Source organism: Carex rostrata, chromosome 21 (genome assembly GCF_964058835.1).
Source record: "Carex rostrata chromosome 21, lpCarRost1.2, whole genome shotgun sequence".
Taxonomy (NCBI): domain Eukaryota; kingdom Viridiplantae; phylum Streptophyta; class Magnoliopsida; order Poales; family Cyperaceae; genus Carex; species Carex rostrata.
This window is the reverse complement of record NC_135938.1, coordinates 249,477-266,416: the sequence shown is the minus strand read 5'-3', so window position 1 is coordinate 266,416 and position 16,940 is coordinate 249,477. Positions and strand designations below refer to the sequence as shown.

At 35.1% G+C, this 16,940-nt stretch overlaps 3 protein-coding genes across 3 annotated transcripts; 2 read left to right on the top strand and 1 right to left on the bottom strand.

The window, feature by feature from the left end:
* The first annotated feature begins 3,761 nt into the window (after positions 1–3,761).
* Positions 3,762–7,069, top strand: LOC144573346 (rho GTPase-activating protein 2-like). The gene is made up of 5 exons (XM_078323101.1): positions 3,762–4,223; positions 4,770–4,890; positions 5,166–5,285; positions 5,709–5,939; positions 6,526–7,069. The coding sequence occupies exons 1-5, from the start codon at positions 3,850–3,852 to the stop codon at positions 7,036–7,038; spliced, it is 1,359 nt and encodes a 452-aa protein (XP_078179227.1). The 5' UTR covers positions 3,762–3,849; the 3' UTR covers positions 7,039–7,069.
* A 1,697-nt stretch (positions 7,070–8,766) lies between these two features.
* Positions 8,767–13,439, top strand: LOC144573347 (syntaxin-132-like). Its single transcript, XM_078323103.1, has 13 exons — positions 8,767–9,009; positions 9,508–9,609; positions 9,769–9,825; positions 9,941–9,989; positions 10,238–10,326; positions 10,575–10,648; positions 10,955–10,997; positions 11,428–11,488; positions 11,591–11,616; positions 11,711–11,788; positions 12,574–12,654; positions 12,901–12,966; positions 13,165–13,439. Exons 1-13 carry the CDS (start codon positions 8,992–8,994, stop codon positions 13,318–13,320), a joined length of 900 nt encoding a protein of 299 aa, XP_078179229.1. The 5' UTR covers positions 8,767–8,991; the 3' UTR covers positions 13,321–13,439.
* A 289-nt stretch (positions 13,440–13,728) lies between these two features.
* On the bottom strand, positions 13,729–16,529 carry LOC144573236 (DNA-directed RNA polymerase). Its single transcript, XM_078322960.1, has 7 exons — positions 16,374–16,529; positions 16,102–16,253; positions 15,457–15,566; positions 15,135–15,226; positions 14,743–14,847; positions 14,298–14,423; positions 13,729–14,028 (listed from the first exon to the last, which is right to left on the bottom strand). The coding sequence occupies exons 1-6, from the start codon at positions 16,481–16,483 to the stop codon at positions 14,336–14,338; spliced, it is 657 nt and encodes a 218-aa protein (XP_078179086.1). The 5' UTR covers positions 16,484–16,529; the 3' UTR covers positions 13,729–14,028; positions 14,298–14,335.
* Positions 16,530–16,940: the final 411 nt, after the last annotated feature.

Here is a 16,940-nt window from a genome sequence, read left to right as displayed (position 1 = left end):
TTAATAATAAACTAAAATTTAAAGTAATATTATATTACATTTAATATTTAAATTAATATTATATTAAATTAAAATTTAAAGTAATATGATATTTTATATTTTATTTATATTAATATTTAAAGTAATATTATATTTTATTTAATACTAATCTAATATTTAAAGTAATATTATATTATATTTTATAATATTTTATTTAATAATAATCTAATCTTATCATATATTATATTTATTTAATACTAATCTAATATTTAAACTAATATTATATTACATTAAATAGATAAATTTATATTATATTATATTTAATATATATTTTATTTAATATTAATCTAATTTTATATTATAGTTATTTAATACTAATTTAATATTTAAGTTAATATTATATTACATTTATTATTTAAATTAATATTATATTACATTTAACATCTAAACTAATATTATATTACATTTAATCTAACATTTTATTTAATATTAATCTAATTTAATATTATATTTATTTAATACTAATCTACATTTTAAAATAATATTATATTTAATTTAATATTTAAACTAATAGTTTATTTAATACTAATCTAATATAATATTATATTATATTTAATACTAATCAGATATTTTATTTAATACTAATTTAATATTTAAACTAACTCTAATTGAGATGAATCAAATATTTTATTAATATCACTAACCCCACAAGCTCTATTCTTGCTAACCCAACATTTTTATGGGTTAGTACACTACAGCAAATCCCACTTTCTGCGACCGTTTTTCCGGTCGCAGAAAGTATAGGCGCCGGTCGCAGAAAATCAAAACGGTCGCAGAAAGTAAAAAACGGTCGCTAATACCCCGGTCGCTGAAAGCATTGTCGCAAATACCCTCCTGATGACGTCACCGGTCGCTGAATGACGTCATCCGGTCGCTGATAATTTTTCTGCGACCAAGATGTTTTGGTCGCAGTTGTTTTTTACTGACGTCAGGAAAAGGTATCTGAGACCGGTGAAACCGGTCTCTGATACCTAAATACCGGTCGCTGATACTTATATCAACATTTTTTTTTGCATATTTTGTTATTTACATTTCTCCATGACATTTCAACATACAACATTACATCAAATAACATAAATAAGACAACAAATGACATATAATTCCACATTCACATCGATCAAACAATAATATCAAATAATAGCTCAATTCGAATATAATATCAAATAATCATAACATACATAATAGCTTGATTTGAATTTAATATCAAATATCGTACAACAATTCAATATTGACATACAATCAAGGAGGACTTATTGCGAGAAATTTCAGCTTCAAACGATAAGCTGATTGATGCAATATGGTCCTGCGCATGCTTCACAAAAAGGGGCGTAACTTTTGATCCGTCCGTCGGATCGGGCTGAAATTTTGACAGGAACTCCACAGCCCAAAGGCCAAAAGGAAACCAATCTACATATTCATTTCACCCATTGTGGGTTCAGATTCGCGATCCGAGTCTTCCTTCATGGACTTTTGGACCTTTCTTTATAATTTTAGAGTTTTTAGGATCATTTATGTTTTTTTTTATGTATTTTAACCATCGATTCTTCAATTTAACCATCGATTCTTCATTTTAAATCCAATTGAACTGACACAAAATCCTACTTACATGCATTAAAGCTATTTATTTGACTAAAATTATAACTACCAAAACCCATTGCTTTATATAATCTACAATACTGGACGGGTACCATTGGTACCAACACTGCCACCACACAAGCAACACGGCAGCAACAAAAATTAGAGACAGAGTTACAAGAATCAAAGCCGCGTAACACCCAAAATCAAGTAATTCAATCGTGTCGGAAAAATCAACAATCCGCACTCGATTTATCAAATCCAATTCTACGAATCATCACGACAAACAAAGAAATCAGCGAGGAAAAGAGAGAGAAGATACCAGTGTCGTCGGTTCACGGCGTGCGGTCTGGGCGAGTCGTTGGTGGTGCTGGTCGTGAGTCCAGAAGACGGCACGGAGAAGAAGGCTGGTGCTGGCCGGTGCTGGTTGTGAGTCCAGAAGACGGCACGGAGAAGAAGGCTGGTGCTGGTCGTGAGTCCAGAAGACGGCGAGGAGGAGGAGACGGCGCGGAGGAGCAAATTTTTGGGGAGGCTAGGGTTTTGGCGGAGAAGAAGAAGGGTTCTGGCGCCTTCCAGGGATTTAAAAAAAAAAACTTTCAGCGACCGGCGCCATCGCCGGTCGCTGAAAAGTGTTGGTCGCCGCTGATTTTTCTTTTTTCTTTTTTTTTGGGGAAAAATGACTATCAGAGACCGGCGTTAGCACCGGTCGCTGATACCGGTCGCTAAAAAATTATTCTGTTGTAGTGGTAGAATAGAGCTATTCTTGAGCTAACCCAAATTACTAATTTATGTTTGGATCAACAAGAATTGAGAATAGTGGAGGTAACCCAATATTAGCTCTATTCTTGGTTGATCCAAACGCAACCTAAATATATAGAGTTAAATTCATCGTATCCTATGTTACCCTGACACTCCTAGGAAGTTATCGTACCCGTGTCCGACACGTATCCGACACCGACACGCGTACGATACGTGTCAGGTGAGCTGGCGTGTCCTTACTCAGCAGATACGGTCTCCGATACTTGTTGACTCGCCTGGATACGGCCCTGACGCGCCCTGGACACAGCCCTGGTCCACCGTGAACCCGCCCCGTGAGCCGCGCGAAATTTTTTTTACCCCAGCGTGAATCGAACTCGCGTGCTCCGATACAAATCCCACTTTACCCCAAAACTTTTTACCACTCTACCAAATTTCACTTGTGTCATAATGAAGCAATTATAATATTTAATACATTATTAAGTTGAGTTATTAATTATCTAAATACAATATATAAAATAATTAAAATAATAAATATATAATAGCCGTGTCGTATCCTCTATTTTTGAGAATTGCCGTGTCACCGTACCCGTGTCGTATCCGACACGATACCCGTACCCGTATCCATGCAACATAGATCGTATCATGTATGACACCAATCCCCAACATTGTTTTTTCAAATTTTAATTTTAAAATATTGATCAGCCAATTCAAAATGCTCTATGATTTACATACTAATTTTTTATGTTTTAATTCATTTACTATTATTTTGAATTGGAAAGATACATTTTTTTTTAAGACAGATCAACTTTTTTAGAGTGAATAGTTTTCCTCCTATTAAAATAGCAATATATTATAAAATGTACATTTTTTTTGAATAATATATAGATGGCATGAAGTAATTTAAACGATTAAAACATTAAAAAATAAAATTTAAAACATCAGCTGAAGTACAGAGATCCAAATCTGCTTCTTTTATGAAGAAAAAAAGTTTTTTTTTTCTTTTATTTGAATTGTTAAAAATACATCACATGGCTTCAATTACTTATTTTTTTATATCAATCTAATCTATTGAAATTATTAAGATGTAATTGAATGTGTGATAGATTTTAAACAATTAAAATAGAAGAAAAAAAGTGTTTTTTTTTTAATTTTAACAAAAGAAGCAGATTTGAATTCCCAGTACCGTACAGTATACACCCCTGTTGGCTGTTGTTGTTGTTTAAGTCAAATGTCATATATACGTTTATTCGTCACATTAATATTAAAATATTAAATGCTTCCCATCCCAGCCCAGGCCACCTTCATTCCCCTTTTTCGAAAAAGAGAATGCTCCCCGTTTGAAACAGTTCAAATACAGACGCAGAGGCACTGCCACTGCACACTCTTCTCTCTCTCTCTACCTTTCTTCTTTGATTTCAACCTCAAATAACACACTCTTCTCTCTCCTCCATTTTCAGATCCCTATCTATCACTACCATGACCGGAGTGGTGGTGGTGGTATCAAACAATGGCTGCATGGGAGGAGAGAGAGAGAGAGGCCAAAGCGGGGTGCCCAGGAAGGAAAGAAGCTTTAAGGGAAAGAAACTGGACACTCCAAATCACAGTGGGAAAGGGGACGAACAACAAATCTCTCTGGCTGCGATACTGATAGCGGCACTAAGGAAATCAGTCGTGGCCTGTCGCCTTGACAACCGCCAGGATGATGACGTGGCAGTGTTATCAGGGATGGAGATTAGCTGGCCCATGGACGTCCGCCACGTGGCACACGTGACCTTCGACCGGTTCAATGGCTTTTTGGGTTTACCTGTTGAGTTTGAAATGGAGGTGCCATCCCGTGCTCCCAGTGCCAGGTCAGATTTATTTATTTCATTCTTTTTTCATTTCGAGAGAAAGCAGTCCAAAGCCTTTATTAATTTCTTTCAAATTTACTGTTAGATGAGTTGGATTGTCGACTCAGATGAAATTTTTACAAAAATAAAAAAAATCCAACCTAAAGGAATACGAGGAAATTGAGCGTTGAAGTTAATAATGCGTGTTTCTGACATGGCTTACAATTTACATTACATCATTCTTTCTCTCTTTTGTGAATTGGAGAGGGGCCATTAATTACCATTTATTGTCTCAAGAAATTTACAACCATTCAAACTTCAAACTTTCTCATTCTCATTGAAGCTACCTATTTGACCGTTTCTTTTTGGTCCCACTCTAAAATTGTAAAATAATTAATCCATGCATCTTTTCCTTTATTAAAAAAGGATTAAATAATTCCTAAGTTCCCTTTTGGAAAGCCAAGTTGGACAGGACCATCCACCTTGCAACTTTATAAATTTTGTTTAAGCTGATGCACTGTTTTGCTGAGGAACAAAAATTGATCTTAAATTATATTTTCTCCCCAGTGCAAGTGTTTTTGGCGTGTCAGCGGAATCCATGCAATGTGTATATGATTCCAAAGGAAATTCCGTACCCACCATTCTATTGCTCATGCAAGACAAATTATATGCCCAAGGAGGTCTCAAGGTAGTAACAAAACTTTGCTTCATTACATTTTTTGCACTGTTTTTTAATACTTACAAATCTGTGGAAAAACATCAAAGATAGCTTATTTACAAGTTATGTAGTTTGATATATATGACCGGAGTTTGGCACCATACTGGTACCTTAAATTGTGCTACTAATATCTCCATATGGCACCTTCAAATTTTCATTAGGTATGTTCCGTGACCATTATTAAAGCTTCTTGTGTAATGATACAGTATTTTTTTTTTTTTTTGTTGCGCTGTTACTATAATCAGGCGGAAGGTATATTCAGGATAAATCCAGAGAATAGTCAAGAAGAGCATGTGAGAGCACAGCTAAATAGGGGAATTGTACCCAATGATATCGATGTACATTGCCTCGCTGGCTTAATAAAGGTGCAAATTTGTTTGGTTTTACAAGTTGAAGTTGGAATTAAATATCTTTTTTTTTAAATATATGGAAGAACTGTGAAGTAAATTCACAGGTGATGACAATCCAATTAAAACCAAATATAAAGGAGAAATAAAGAAAGGAAAAAATGAAGATATTCTTGCCTCCAAAATGATTGCTTGCACAAATTTTTGTGATTTGGGTGTTAAAGCTTTATGAACAATTTGAAGTTTGTGCAATTTTTATTATTTCTATTATACCAATGACCGGAGGCCAAATTACGTGCAAATCAGAAATAAAAAACACTCGCCTCTCCAAAAAACCAATAAAAAGGTCAAAATCTAAGAAAATTGAGATTAACAGAAAAAAATTTCTAAAAAAATGTGGGACATAGAATGAGCATAATATTGGCCACACATGGGTTTCAGGCGTGGTTTAGAGAACTGCCAGAAGGCGTACTAGATGGCCTCTCACCTGAGCAGGTGTTGCAATGCAACACAGAAGAAGAATGCGTGGAGTTAGTGAAACTCCTCCAGCCGACCCCACTGGCGCTGCTAAATTGGGCTGTTGAATTAATGGCTGATGTCGTTCAAGAAGAAGACGACAACAAGATGAATGCTCGAAATATCGCCATGGTTTTCGCACCCAACATGACCCAGGTACTTTCATCATAAATGAACAACTAAATTATAACTTAACTAAGTGCTGCAAATTAATAAATAATTTTCAAATATAATGTGTATCTATTGGATAGTTGGTAATGACTCCGTTTGGGCTGATTACACTCATTGCACAGATGTCGGTTTGTAGACAACAATGGTATATGATTTTGAACAATTATTTTATAAGAAAGAAAATAAAAATATCCAACTGAAAGCATTTAAGAAGTTGTATGGTTAAAATGTAATTTTGGCAGCAACATTTTCTTACCATTAATTGCTTTCTGGGTTTGTCTTGTACCAACCAGTAGTAGACCAGGCATGCTTATCTGGCATATTCCTTTTTGCTTAGGCCAAAGAACTAATATGTATTGTTCTTCAGCAAGATAACAAATCAGTTGACAGGTGGTAACCAGTTTATATGGGTTAAAACTTAAAAAGGAACTTGTGCAGTTAGTTGCAGGTTTTTTTACCGTTGCTTTGATGGTACTGTTATCGTCTCATACTAAAACCTGGCATGGTCATTGAATCATGTTTTTCTTTTATTGGGCCTAAGAACTAGTTTTTTTTTTTTCTTTGGTACCAGATGTCAGATCCGTTAACAGCTTTAATGCATGCCGTACAAGTCATGAACTTTCTCAAAACTCTAATTCTCAAGACCTTAAGAGAGCGGGAGGAGGCTACACTCGGACCATATTGCCCATCTTCTTCTTCGTCTCCTTCATCGAGCCATTCTGACAAGGCTTGCTACGACAGCGAAAATGAAGAAATGGAGAAGACTGAAGAATTTACAAAAGCAAACTCTGACGAGGACCAAGACGCAAGTAGTCACCAGGAGGAATTAAGTAGTGATTGTGAAACAGAGAGAAGTGCATCCAATTATCACACGTATTATACGAGTTATATGAGCGAAGATGAATGTGATTCAGTAGATAATGAAATGGAGGCGTCCAGTTTGAGGAAACTGGAGTGGAAGCCAGATGAAAATGGTGGACTGAGAGGTTTAGATGACAAAGAGGAGGTGGAGGTTGGGGAAAAACAAGAGGGATCTAACTGTGCCACTGCCACTGCCACCATTGTGACATTAACCGAGATTTAGTTGCTTAGAAGCTGTATCTTTTCTTTCTTGTAGTTATTTTGCCTCAACATATGATAAGTGGCAGTTGGATTAATTGGATTAATGCATGGCTTGGTTGGGAGGGGCTTTAGAATTTGTTACTAGTAACAGTATGTACAATATAGATTGTACAATCGTTTTGTTGAATCTAGACAACTGTACTGTGCACTGTTTTCTCCATATGATATGTTTTGCTTTTGCACGTCACCTCACTTCCCTTCCCTTCCCTTCCCTTCATTGCCTTTAATCGTTGAGTTGTGGAGACCCATTTCGACTGTATAGAGTATGGTGGTTGGTAGGAATTCAAATTCAAATTTGAACATGGCCGTTGTGGAGTAATTATTATTGTGATTCGAAATTGCATCCAAATATATAACTTTAGACGTCAGATGGACCCAGTGCTATTTTTCTCCGATTAAATTAAATATGTCTCACAGTCACAGATCCCTCCTGCACTGCACTGCACTGCTGCATTAAATAGCTTTCTTGAGTTAACTCCAGCATTTAATTTAAAGTTTTAAACAAACAAACACTGAGCACAGTTTATGGGCCATAGCATTTAACGGTACCTACGACAATAATGCACCTATGTGATGTGATGTGATGTCCCATTGCCATTGGACAAAGAATTAATGTTATGCACCAACAAGCTAAGCACATTATATTATATATTATATATAATAAAATGTGTGGGCAAAAACCAACTTTCAAGGAGGGAGGGGAGCACCAAAACAAAGCAGCGGAATGATTCCTTTAAAGGTTTCCTGGGCTTTAATGGGCTCATTTTGTTTTGTGGCCTACAATGATTCATAGTTTTTGTTTTTACAAATCTGGATTGCTTCAATGGACATGGACCAATTCCAGTCTATACTCATTCCAACACTTTTACTTTTACCCTATTAATTAATTAATATTCACATAAACAACTTTAATATTCGTGCGAATCTAAACATCTTTATTTTTTAACCTTGACTAGAGCGAAAATATCCAGCATAAATAAAAATAGATTCCGACTAAAGGTAAACCTAATTTAGAATTGACGCGTGATTCTAGATATATATTTGAACAGTCACAGAATCTATAAACAAATAAATTAGTTTATCTGATAATTTTCTTCTAAATATTAGAAGGGAAAAAAATACATCCCCAAAATAACGTTTTCTCAACTATTTTTAATCATAAACAAAACACTCCGCATTCGTTTTTCTTTTATTCGACCAAAAAGCAAAGTCACTTAGATTTCTTGTTGACAGGTAAAAAAAAATAACATAATAATTGTGATTAATTTTTGTTATTTTTTTTTTAAAATAAAGAAAAATGTTTGGTCTAGAAGTCTTTCGATAGAAATGGTCAATTAGGACGTGCTCACGCGAACCGAACGCGACCATGAAAAGAAAAATAGAAATCAGATTGGTCTCTTTCGCATTTTAGATGAGAACGGCTGACTTAATTTTAAGCAAAGATCTATTTCTTTTCTTTTCTTTGACTGGGTCTGGGTCTCCGAGCACCAAGGCCTAGGCCCCACCTGTCAGCTTCTTATTCTTTTAGTCACACTCACAACTCACAAGGCTGTTTCCTACGCACCTTACTTACTATCTCGTTCGTTGCCGCCAAAAGTCTCCATTGTTGTTCGATAAACTCGAGTTACGCCAGGAGTCTTTCACCGTACACCAAACACCAAACGAGGATTAATTAACCTGTTTCCCTTGTGGAACGCCGAACACCGGTCCCTTCCCTTGTGGAACGGTTTACTTTACTCCAGGTGCAAGCTATTGCTCGCGCCCGTAAGGGTTTTCCAAGTAGAAAACCACCCCCGAGGACTTTTGTTTTCCCTCTTTCAAAATTGCGACCGATTCTGTTTATTCAAGACGAGACAGATCAAAACTCCGTCATTGTGATTAAGCTCATTTTCGAGATTCTAGCTGAATAAGGAAGATGCGCAATCTTCTCTCGGTATCATCTTTTTTTTTTTCTATTTTCTATCGTCTTTTCATAATTTATGAGCTCAGGTTCTAGCTTCTGTTTACTTCAAATGTACCGGTGATGCTGCTAAATATTGTTTTCTTCTGGAACTACTGTTAAATGGAGTTTTTCCTACCTGATCTAGGTGATAACGGCTATGTCGCATCATTTGATTGGAAATGATCGCAACAATTGTCTCTTAATTTTATGTTTTCCATTTTAATTTTAGATAAATAGGCGGTACCTCTGTCCTCTTTCACCTTATTTCTGTTTTAATGCATGATTGAGTAACCTCGTTGATTACTTTTAGAAGGTTAAACTTAATTTTGGTTGATTACACAATTGAAATTTACTCAAGTCAGATTGGTGTAGGTACTTTTAGTTGCACACCACTGAAGCACTTCATTGGACATGCAAGCACACTAGTATTCTTTGATTTATGTGACCAATGAAACATTCTTTTGCTTTGTTCTAATTTGGATTTAATAGAATACATTTGTCACACCGGGGGAAGACTCACCAACACAGAGAGATGTCGAGCTTGGAATCAGAAACTCTGCTGAAGCCGGTCTCAAAGGCTTTTTTGAAAAAGTAAATGTCCTTTTTTTTTTTTTTTGCTCTTGTAAAGTTACATGCGATTTGGATACCTTTTTGGTTGCAAAACTTCGTATATTTTTCCTTTAATGGTTCATAATTTTATTTTCTAGCTGGATTTATAACATCTAATATTATTTCATGTCCTGCTTTTAGATTAGTGAGATTGAGAAGCTTATCGAAAACTTAACCAAGCTTTTGAAGAACCTTCAGGTTATCTCTCTCTCTCTTTCTCCCCCTCCCTCCCTCCCTCCTTTTCCTTGTCCTTCCCCCCAATCGAAGCTAAAATCTTGAATGTTGTGCCTTATATTTTTCTTTTTCTTTTTAGAGTTCTAATGAGGAATCAAAAGTGGTTACAAAGGCATCTGCCATGAAAGGTAACTATTATTCAACGTGTTTACTGGTACTGATGGGACACTCTAAGTTTCTCTATTGGATTTACACTGGATTTCCATTCTAATCTAACCAGGCAACAAAGTTTACCGTAAACTAAGCTGATGACAACCGGATCCAAGTCCAATAAGCAAATGCTTGTACAAGGATCAGAAACTTGGGTCCTTTGTATGACAGATTCAATTTAAATTAAGAGCTTTATTGTAATCTAACTTTGCTGTACAAATTTCAGAAATTAAGCTGAAAATGGAGAAAGATGTTAAAGAGGTCATTAAAATTGGGAGGCTCGCTAAGTCAAAACTGCAAGCACTAGATGAAGATGTATGTTTTACTGTGTAACTTAATATTAGCATGTCCCAATAGAAAATTTAGATTGGTTGCTGCTTGTGAGAATTTAAAAATTTGAGTGGCTGGTTGCAAAAGTTCACGTGGTCAAGTCTAATTAGTGTTATGTGAAACACGTTGCACTGCTATTTCAATTTTAAATTGAGGCAGTAGTATTTCTTTACCTTTTCCCTTCTGCAAGTATTTATTAAGCTAACTTATTGTTTCCTTCCAATTTTTGTTAGAACGAGGCAAATAGACAAAAGCCAGGATGTGAAAGAGGATCAGGTGTTGACCGATCTCGTACTGCTACCACTGTGTATGTTCAATTCTCGAAAGTTAGATACTTATTTTTCATTTTTCCTTTCTGTTATTTATTACACCGTCCTTGTTTCCTTTTTATTCAATTCTTGTAACTCAATTCTGGAGCTCGATACTGTCCCATTCAAGTCTATTTACACAAATATGGATAAAAGCCAAAACAAATTTTCTGGTTGAAATTGCCTGCTATTGTTTGTATACACAGCTAGTTCCCATTTAGATGAGTAGTATGGCAAACAAATCTTTCAATATCTGATAAATTTTCTAACTTCTGTGTGTATCTCGCACTGTTATATTATTTCAGAGCATTGAAAAAGAAGCTAAAAGAGCGTATAGGAGATTTTCAGGTACACACATGTGCCCGTCATTTTTTTAAAAGAGCTTTGATATGCTGTTGTGCCAGTTGGTTAAATGACTGGTGCAGAACAGGAGGTATAGGACATTACTGAATCAATACCTGTTGGGTTAAAGTTTGATCTCACAATTGCATGGAGATTTCTTGGCTTCTTTTGTGTTTAGTGGAGGTTTTATTTAGGTAAAGGCGCTTAATCCTGGGTTAAGCTTCAATACCTAGAATGTTTAGGTAGTTATTATGTTGTATCATACTGTACTGGTCATGGTTGCATCTTCACAAAGTACCACATCAACAGGGAATGTTAAAGATATCCCATAAATGACTGGTCTTTTTTGTTCTGCTTTGTACATATTTGTATATTTATTATACAACCAAGTTTCCTTTCCTCACTTTTTCTTTCTGGCCTTTTATTCCTTTTTTAGACCCTGAGGGAAAAAATCAATCTAGAATATCGAGAAGTAGTGGAAAGACGAGTTTACACAGGTTATTTTTTTTTCCTTGTTTCTTTTTAATATTTATATACATAAGTTTCAGGCTTTAAATAATCTTGCGTTTTTCGTTGATTTTGAACAAATTAATGATCAGTGACGGGTGAAAGAGCTGATGAAGAGGTGAGATAAAATTACTTTTTAAGTTGTTTTGTTATTAGCAACTTATTTATGAATTTTCCACGTTAACATAGTTTGCTTTTTTTGTATATTACAGACAATTGATCAACTAATTGAAACTGGAGATGGTGAGCAACTTTTTAAGAAAGCTATCCAGGAGCAAGGACGTGGCCAGGTCTCTCTCTATATGTACTTGGGTGTTTCCTTTGCAAATTGCATGCAGCATATTCGTACCATAATCGTGGGAGAATTTTTTTTTTTAATGGGAAAAGCTGTGTTTTTCTGGAATGTTCTTTCATTTTTACAACCAACTTTTCTAAGACATCCAAAAGTAACGCTCAATCTGTCAGGTAGGCTCTAAAATATGTTCCATTAGGTGTTGACAACTTCGCCCTATCTGTGATTAGCCTTTTATTGTTTCATCTATGCTTCTAATAAACTAAATTCAAGATAAGCATATTTGTATGCTAGATCAAATGTTGTATAAACTTGAATCAACTTTGTTCAGTTAATATGAAAAATCTAGGGGTAGTTTGGTCAATTTCTATTGAGTCCACATTATGTAAGGAATACATCAGCATGTAAGTTAATATGTAGGATATTTTGGAAGGTTGTCTAACCAATCTTCAGTGGTAGAGAGAAAACCATTCTCACTGCCACGGGGGTCAATAATAGCAGTTTCTGATTTGGTGAAAAGAATTTACAAATTGTAACTCTTGCAGTGCAATTTTGCAAATTTCATTGCGGTCATTTGACCGTGATCCCTGCCCCTCTGCTACCACCTTACTAGCTTTGGTAGTTGAGTGTGTTCCTGTAAATAACCCAAAATGTTGGGCGGCAATTGTGAAATTGATAAACATCAAGTGCTACTAGCCAAACTCAGTTAAAATAGGGCATCATCTTCAAAAGACCATGAAATTTGGGTTGATATCTCATTATGTGAAATATATTTTTGTGAAGATCTTGGATACTGTGGCGGAAATACAAGAGAGACATGATGCTGTGAAGGGAATAGAGAAGAGACTTCTTGAGCTACAACAGGTGTTTTTACTGTATTAGTTGCATTGAACTTCCTTTTTAGGACTTGTGTGTTTAAGTGTCTCTCTAGCAAATAATGGCATCTGAATAAAGTTTAAGCCCTAATGTACATCGGTGTGTAAATTTTATATCATATTTATGATGTTTGTTGATGGACCCATAAATTTTAATAATGAGCTCTTACAAACTCATCAACTGTAAAGAGCTGCAATGTTGATTGCTGGTGGTTGTTTCATCATTCTTTTGTAGATATTCATGGATTTGTCAGTGTTGGTGGAGGCGCAAGGAGAATTGCTTGACGACATTGAGACCCAGGTAACTGCAAATTAGTAGAACAAATTTGTTGCAAATGCTAATTGAAGTGATAAAACTTGAACATTTTGTACTACAAGTTTGATATATAACATGATATCTGCTAACTGTATTCGCAAATTATGTACTAGCATATTTTTGCTCCCAAGAGGATTTATTAGAGGATACGAAAGTGATAACTAATGTCCATTTCTATTTTAGGTTACCAATGCGGCAGAGCATGTTCAATCTGGTACAGTTCAACTCCAGAAAGCCAGGCGGAGCCAAAAGAATACACGTAAATGGTCATGCTGTGCTATAATTCTCCTGCTGATTATCATCCTAGTGATACTTCTCACCGTCAAACCTTGGAAATAAAACTTCAACAGTTTGTGCGATTGTACACAAATGAGCAGCTCCTATATATAGAGATAAAATTATTTTTTTGTTGTTATAACGTATATAATTCTTATATTTAATTCAAACTTAAGTTATTATTTTTTGTGATTATCTTTCTCAATTTTGTTTTTATGATGTGTGAAAAGATTGAAGAGCTTCTGAACTCTTCGATCTTGTGAGTCAACTATTTGATGCCATAAGAGTTGATATATCCAGCTGAAAGCAACTCTTTTCTGTACAAAAACAGGAGATTAATATGTGTTTTTTTGTTGTTGTGCTTGTAATTCGTTTGTGCATTTATGTACTTTTTATATGATGCTGCCAACTACGTTACAACATATCATTACAGAATGAGCATACAGTTCGTCGTATCCCAACTCAATCAAATGGCATTGTACCCTGTATATAAAGCCAATCAACTACGTGCACGTAATATAGCAAAGGGGCTGGTACTGCCTCTCTTTTTTTTTTTTAAAGAAAATAATATATCAAAACACAATAGAATTGAGTGATTAATTACCCCCCGCCCCCTCTCAAAAATAGAATTACAGGCAATCCACTGAATATAAACACAACAACAAATGAAAATCCTCTTCAACGCATCCTTTCCAGATGAGTAGTGCTCAACTTGGTATTCAAAAATCCTCAAATTGTTGAATTTAAACATGGAGAAATGGAGACGGATACCTACAACAACTAAAAGTCATTCTTAATAGCTGTTAAGACATCTCTCTACCTCAGAAGTGTTTATGAGAACTTGACATGACCTACTAGCCTGAATATTAATCTGCCTAAACAAGTTTCAGTCTCAATTACATGGTATACACCACAATTATAAGCATCACCATGAATGAAATCACTCAGTATGAGCGCATACTTCCAGATTTAGGGACTGCTGTCCATATCAATGCACTGAGGTTTTCATTAAAAAAGAAATAAAAAATAAGCAAACTTACCACAAATACAAAGCAAGGGGGTAATGGGAAAGCTTTGATCATCCATCAGAATTAGTTCTCCTCAATTTGTGGGGTCCACTTGCATCTAACTCTTTTGATTTAGCATCTCTATGTCGTTTTTTGCTTCTGCAATAGTGTTGAAATTAATCATAAACAACAACGACAATAATAAAAGCAAATAGAGGAAAAAATCAACAATATGAAGAGAAAACAGTAAAGATGAATCACCATACAATCAGTTTACAGCATCAATTCAACTTTAGTGTGCAGTTATTCAGGCAAAACCAAGGTTGTTACACTAGACATGATATGATACTAATCTATATCACTATTTTCTATGTTCTACTTTTTAAACCCGGCATCTTTCTTCGTTGTAATGGTTTATCTAAAAGTATTTGAACACTCATTTATTGGAAAAAAATGAAACAGAAAAGATATACCCAACCTATCATGAGAAGCATCGTCTGACCAATGTTTGCATAGCCGCCTTAGACAACCAGTATTAGGTTCAAGTAGTGAACCGGTCACGTGAATAAGCTCTTCATCAACACTAAATATTCAAAACACAGAAAAGAATATTATATGGGTAGGAGCAAAATAAATCAGTGCACACATATATCTACTAAATAACCAAAGTATAGAATCTCATGTTAAGAAACAACTATAATATTAAGCATGGCACCTGTCTTATTTGTACAAAAACCTACATTGTTGCTTAACAGCACAAATAAGTCCTCTCACCCACGAAAGCCCTCCACCAAACAAATAAACAAAAGAAAAGAAAACACAAGTATTGGTGTTACACTATACTAGTACATGCCGTTGATATTTAAGTACCTTTTAACTGAGAACCTTATCATGCTCCCAACCTTTATTGCATGTTTTTTGTCCAATCTACTCACAAAAGCAAAAGCGTCGACTCCACTTATCTGTGCCAAAAAATAAATAATAATTAAGTAAACGTAAAATACTACAAAAAAGACTAGCATATTATTAAGGAGTTTGTCCATCGAGCTTTCATTGGGTTAACATATATGTTTTTTTTTGTAACAAAGGTTGTAATATTGGATAGTATTGAGTTTTATTTTGGTTCATTTCGGTAACATCCAAATCACATGATTACAAATAATTCACAAAAATACCAAATATAAATTTATACCTTTTTAATCTTGAATTCGTCCCGAATATCTTCTATCAAGATAGCAGCAGATGCAAAACCAAGTACAACTGCATGAATTGAGTCTCTTCCTACTTTGACTACCTTTCCTTCTGAAAAATATGCCAAATGATTTGATTCAAACTTAGATAGTTGATAGCTGCATTTAACAATCATTGTGTATAATATCCAATAAGCTCCTTTACACTCCATTATCCAATTTTCAAATAAACTTCTGAAACATTTCATCTTACACTGTGGAGGACTAATTTGTGCAATTTCAAGAAACTAAATAAGGAGGTGTATACGAGGCACCTCAATTTGCACATATGTGCTGGTTTCAACAGTTATTGAATTAACCCTTCCACTCCATTATCCAATTTTCAAAATAATCTTCTTAAACAAACCATTCTCAGATAATTTTGTGCAATTTCATGAAAGAGATAGGGAGACGTATATAAGGCATCTCAGTTTTTTCACATTGTGTAGATACAGACATGTTTTTTATGATTTGCAAGGAATAGGATACACATGGTTGGCCAAAAATCCTAATCAGATATCAGTTATATCGTTTGAAAATAGAACTGTAAGAAGACCATCACAGTCACAGAAAGGAATATTTTGTAATAAAAGAATAATTGCACAAACCTAAAATCATGTGTGGCTTAGGAGAAAAGAGCAATAACTTTGCTTTAACTTTAACGCCGAAAAAGGGCATCAATCCAGGCAGAATTTTTGCTTTTCTGTCTTGAATGCTGAACTCATGAGATAATAAGACGCCATCAAAAAGCTCATTATACCTAACAGAAGAACTCCTTTGTTACGATAAACAATTGAAAATGTATTGTTCAAAAATAAGAATAGAACCGAGATGTATTCCTGAGAGAGGGGAGGGGAGAGAGAGAGAGAGAGTTACGGACGTAAAGAGGAGGGAGCTAAGCTGGCGGCGCACGGCATATGACACGTCGGCGGAAAGACATGGGTGTACAAAGACCGTGAGATCTGCGTTCGCCTCTCTTAGACCTTCCATCTCTCTCGCCAGTCGCCACACTTCCCACCCGCCAAAACCCTAAACTAAACCCAACCCTGCTCATATTCATTTTGGAGGAATTTCATGTATACCCCTCCAAAACTTCAAAAATTACGTATTTTTCCTCTTCAATTTATAATATCAGATTTACCCTTCTAAATTTTACAAACTCACAAATTTACTAATTTTATTGTCTTTTATATTAAAAATTATTTAAAATTTATAAAATATCAATTTTAAATAGAGTAATCTATTTCTCTACTTTTCATACTTGCACAAGCGTATACCTAAGACTGTGCTTTAGTATCAAAGGGAATCTCATTAAAGGAAAGGGAGGGGACAGAACGACGAAGAGAGCCTATCCTCGGAACAATAAAACCTACACCCCAAATCGGGGGTGACAGATTTCGCCAAAATTTGTCTTGCCTCTCCCCTCTGAACAGTGTGCTCCCTCTCT

Coding starts and splice junctions, on each gene's coding strand:
- LOC144573346 (XM_078323101.1), top strand. CDS start 3,850: ATGACCGGAGTGGTGGTGGTGGTATCAAACAATGGCTGCATGGGAGGA. Junction 4,224..4,769: donor TCCCGTGCTCCCAGTGCCAG/GTCAGATTTATT, acceptor TTTTCTCCCCAG/TGCAAGTGTTTTTGGCGTGT. Junction 5,286..5,708: donor GCCTCGCTGGCTTAATAAAG/GTGCAAATTTGT, acceptor CATGGGTTTCAG/GCGTGGTTTAGAGAACTGCC.
- LOC144573347 (XM_078323103.1), top strand. Junction 9,610..9,768: donor TCAAAGGCTTTTTTGAAAAA/GTAAATGTCCTT, acceptor TCCTGCTTTTAG/ATTAGTGAGATTGAGAAGCT. Junction 12,655..12,900: donor GACTTCTTGAGCTACAACAG/GTGTTTTTACTG, acceptor ATTCTTTTGTAG/ATATTCATGGATTTGTCAGT.
- LOC144573236 (XM_078322960.1), bottom strand. CDS start 16,483: ATGGAAGGTCTAAGAGAGGCGAACGCAGATCTCACGGTCTTTGTACAC. Junction 15,567..16,101: donor TAAGCCACACATGATTTTAG/GTTTGTGCAATT, acceptor CATATTTTTCAG/AAGGAAAGGTAGTCAAAGTA. Junction 14,848..15,134: donor ATAAGGTTCTCAGTTAAAAG/GTACTTAAATAT, acceptor TTGAATATTTAG/TGTTGATGAAGAGCTTATTC.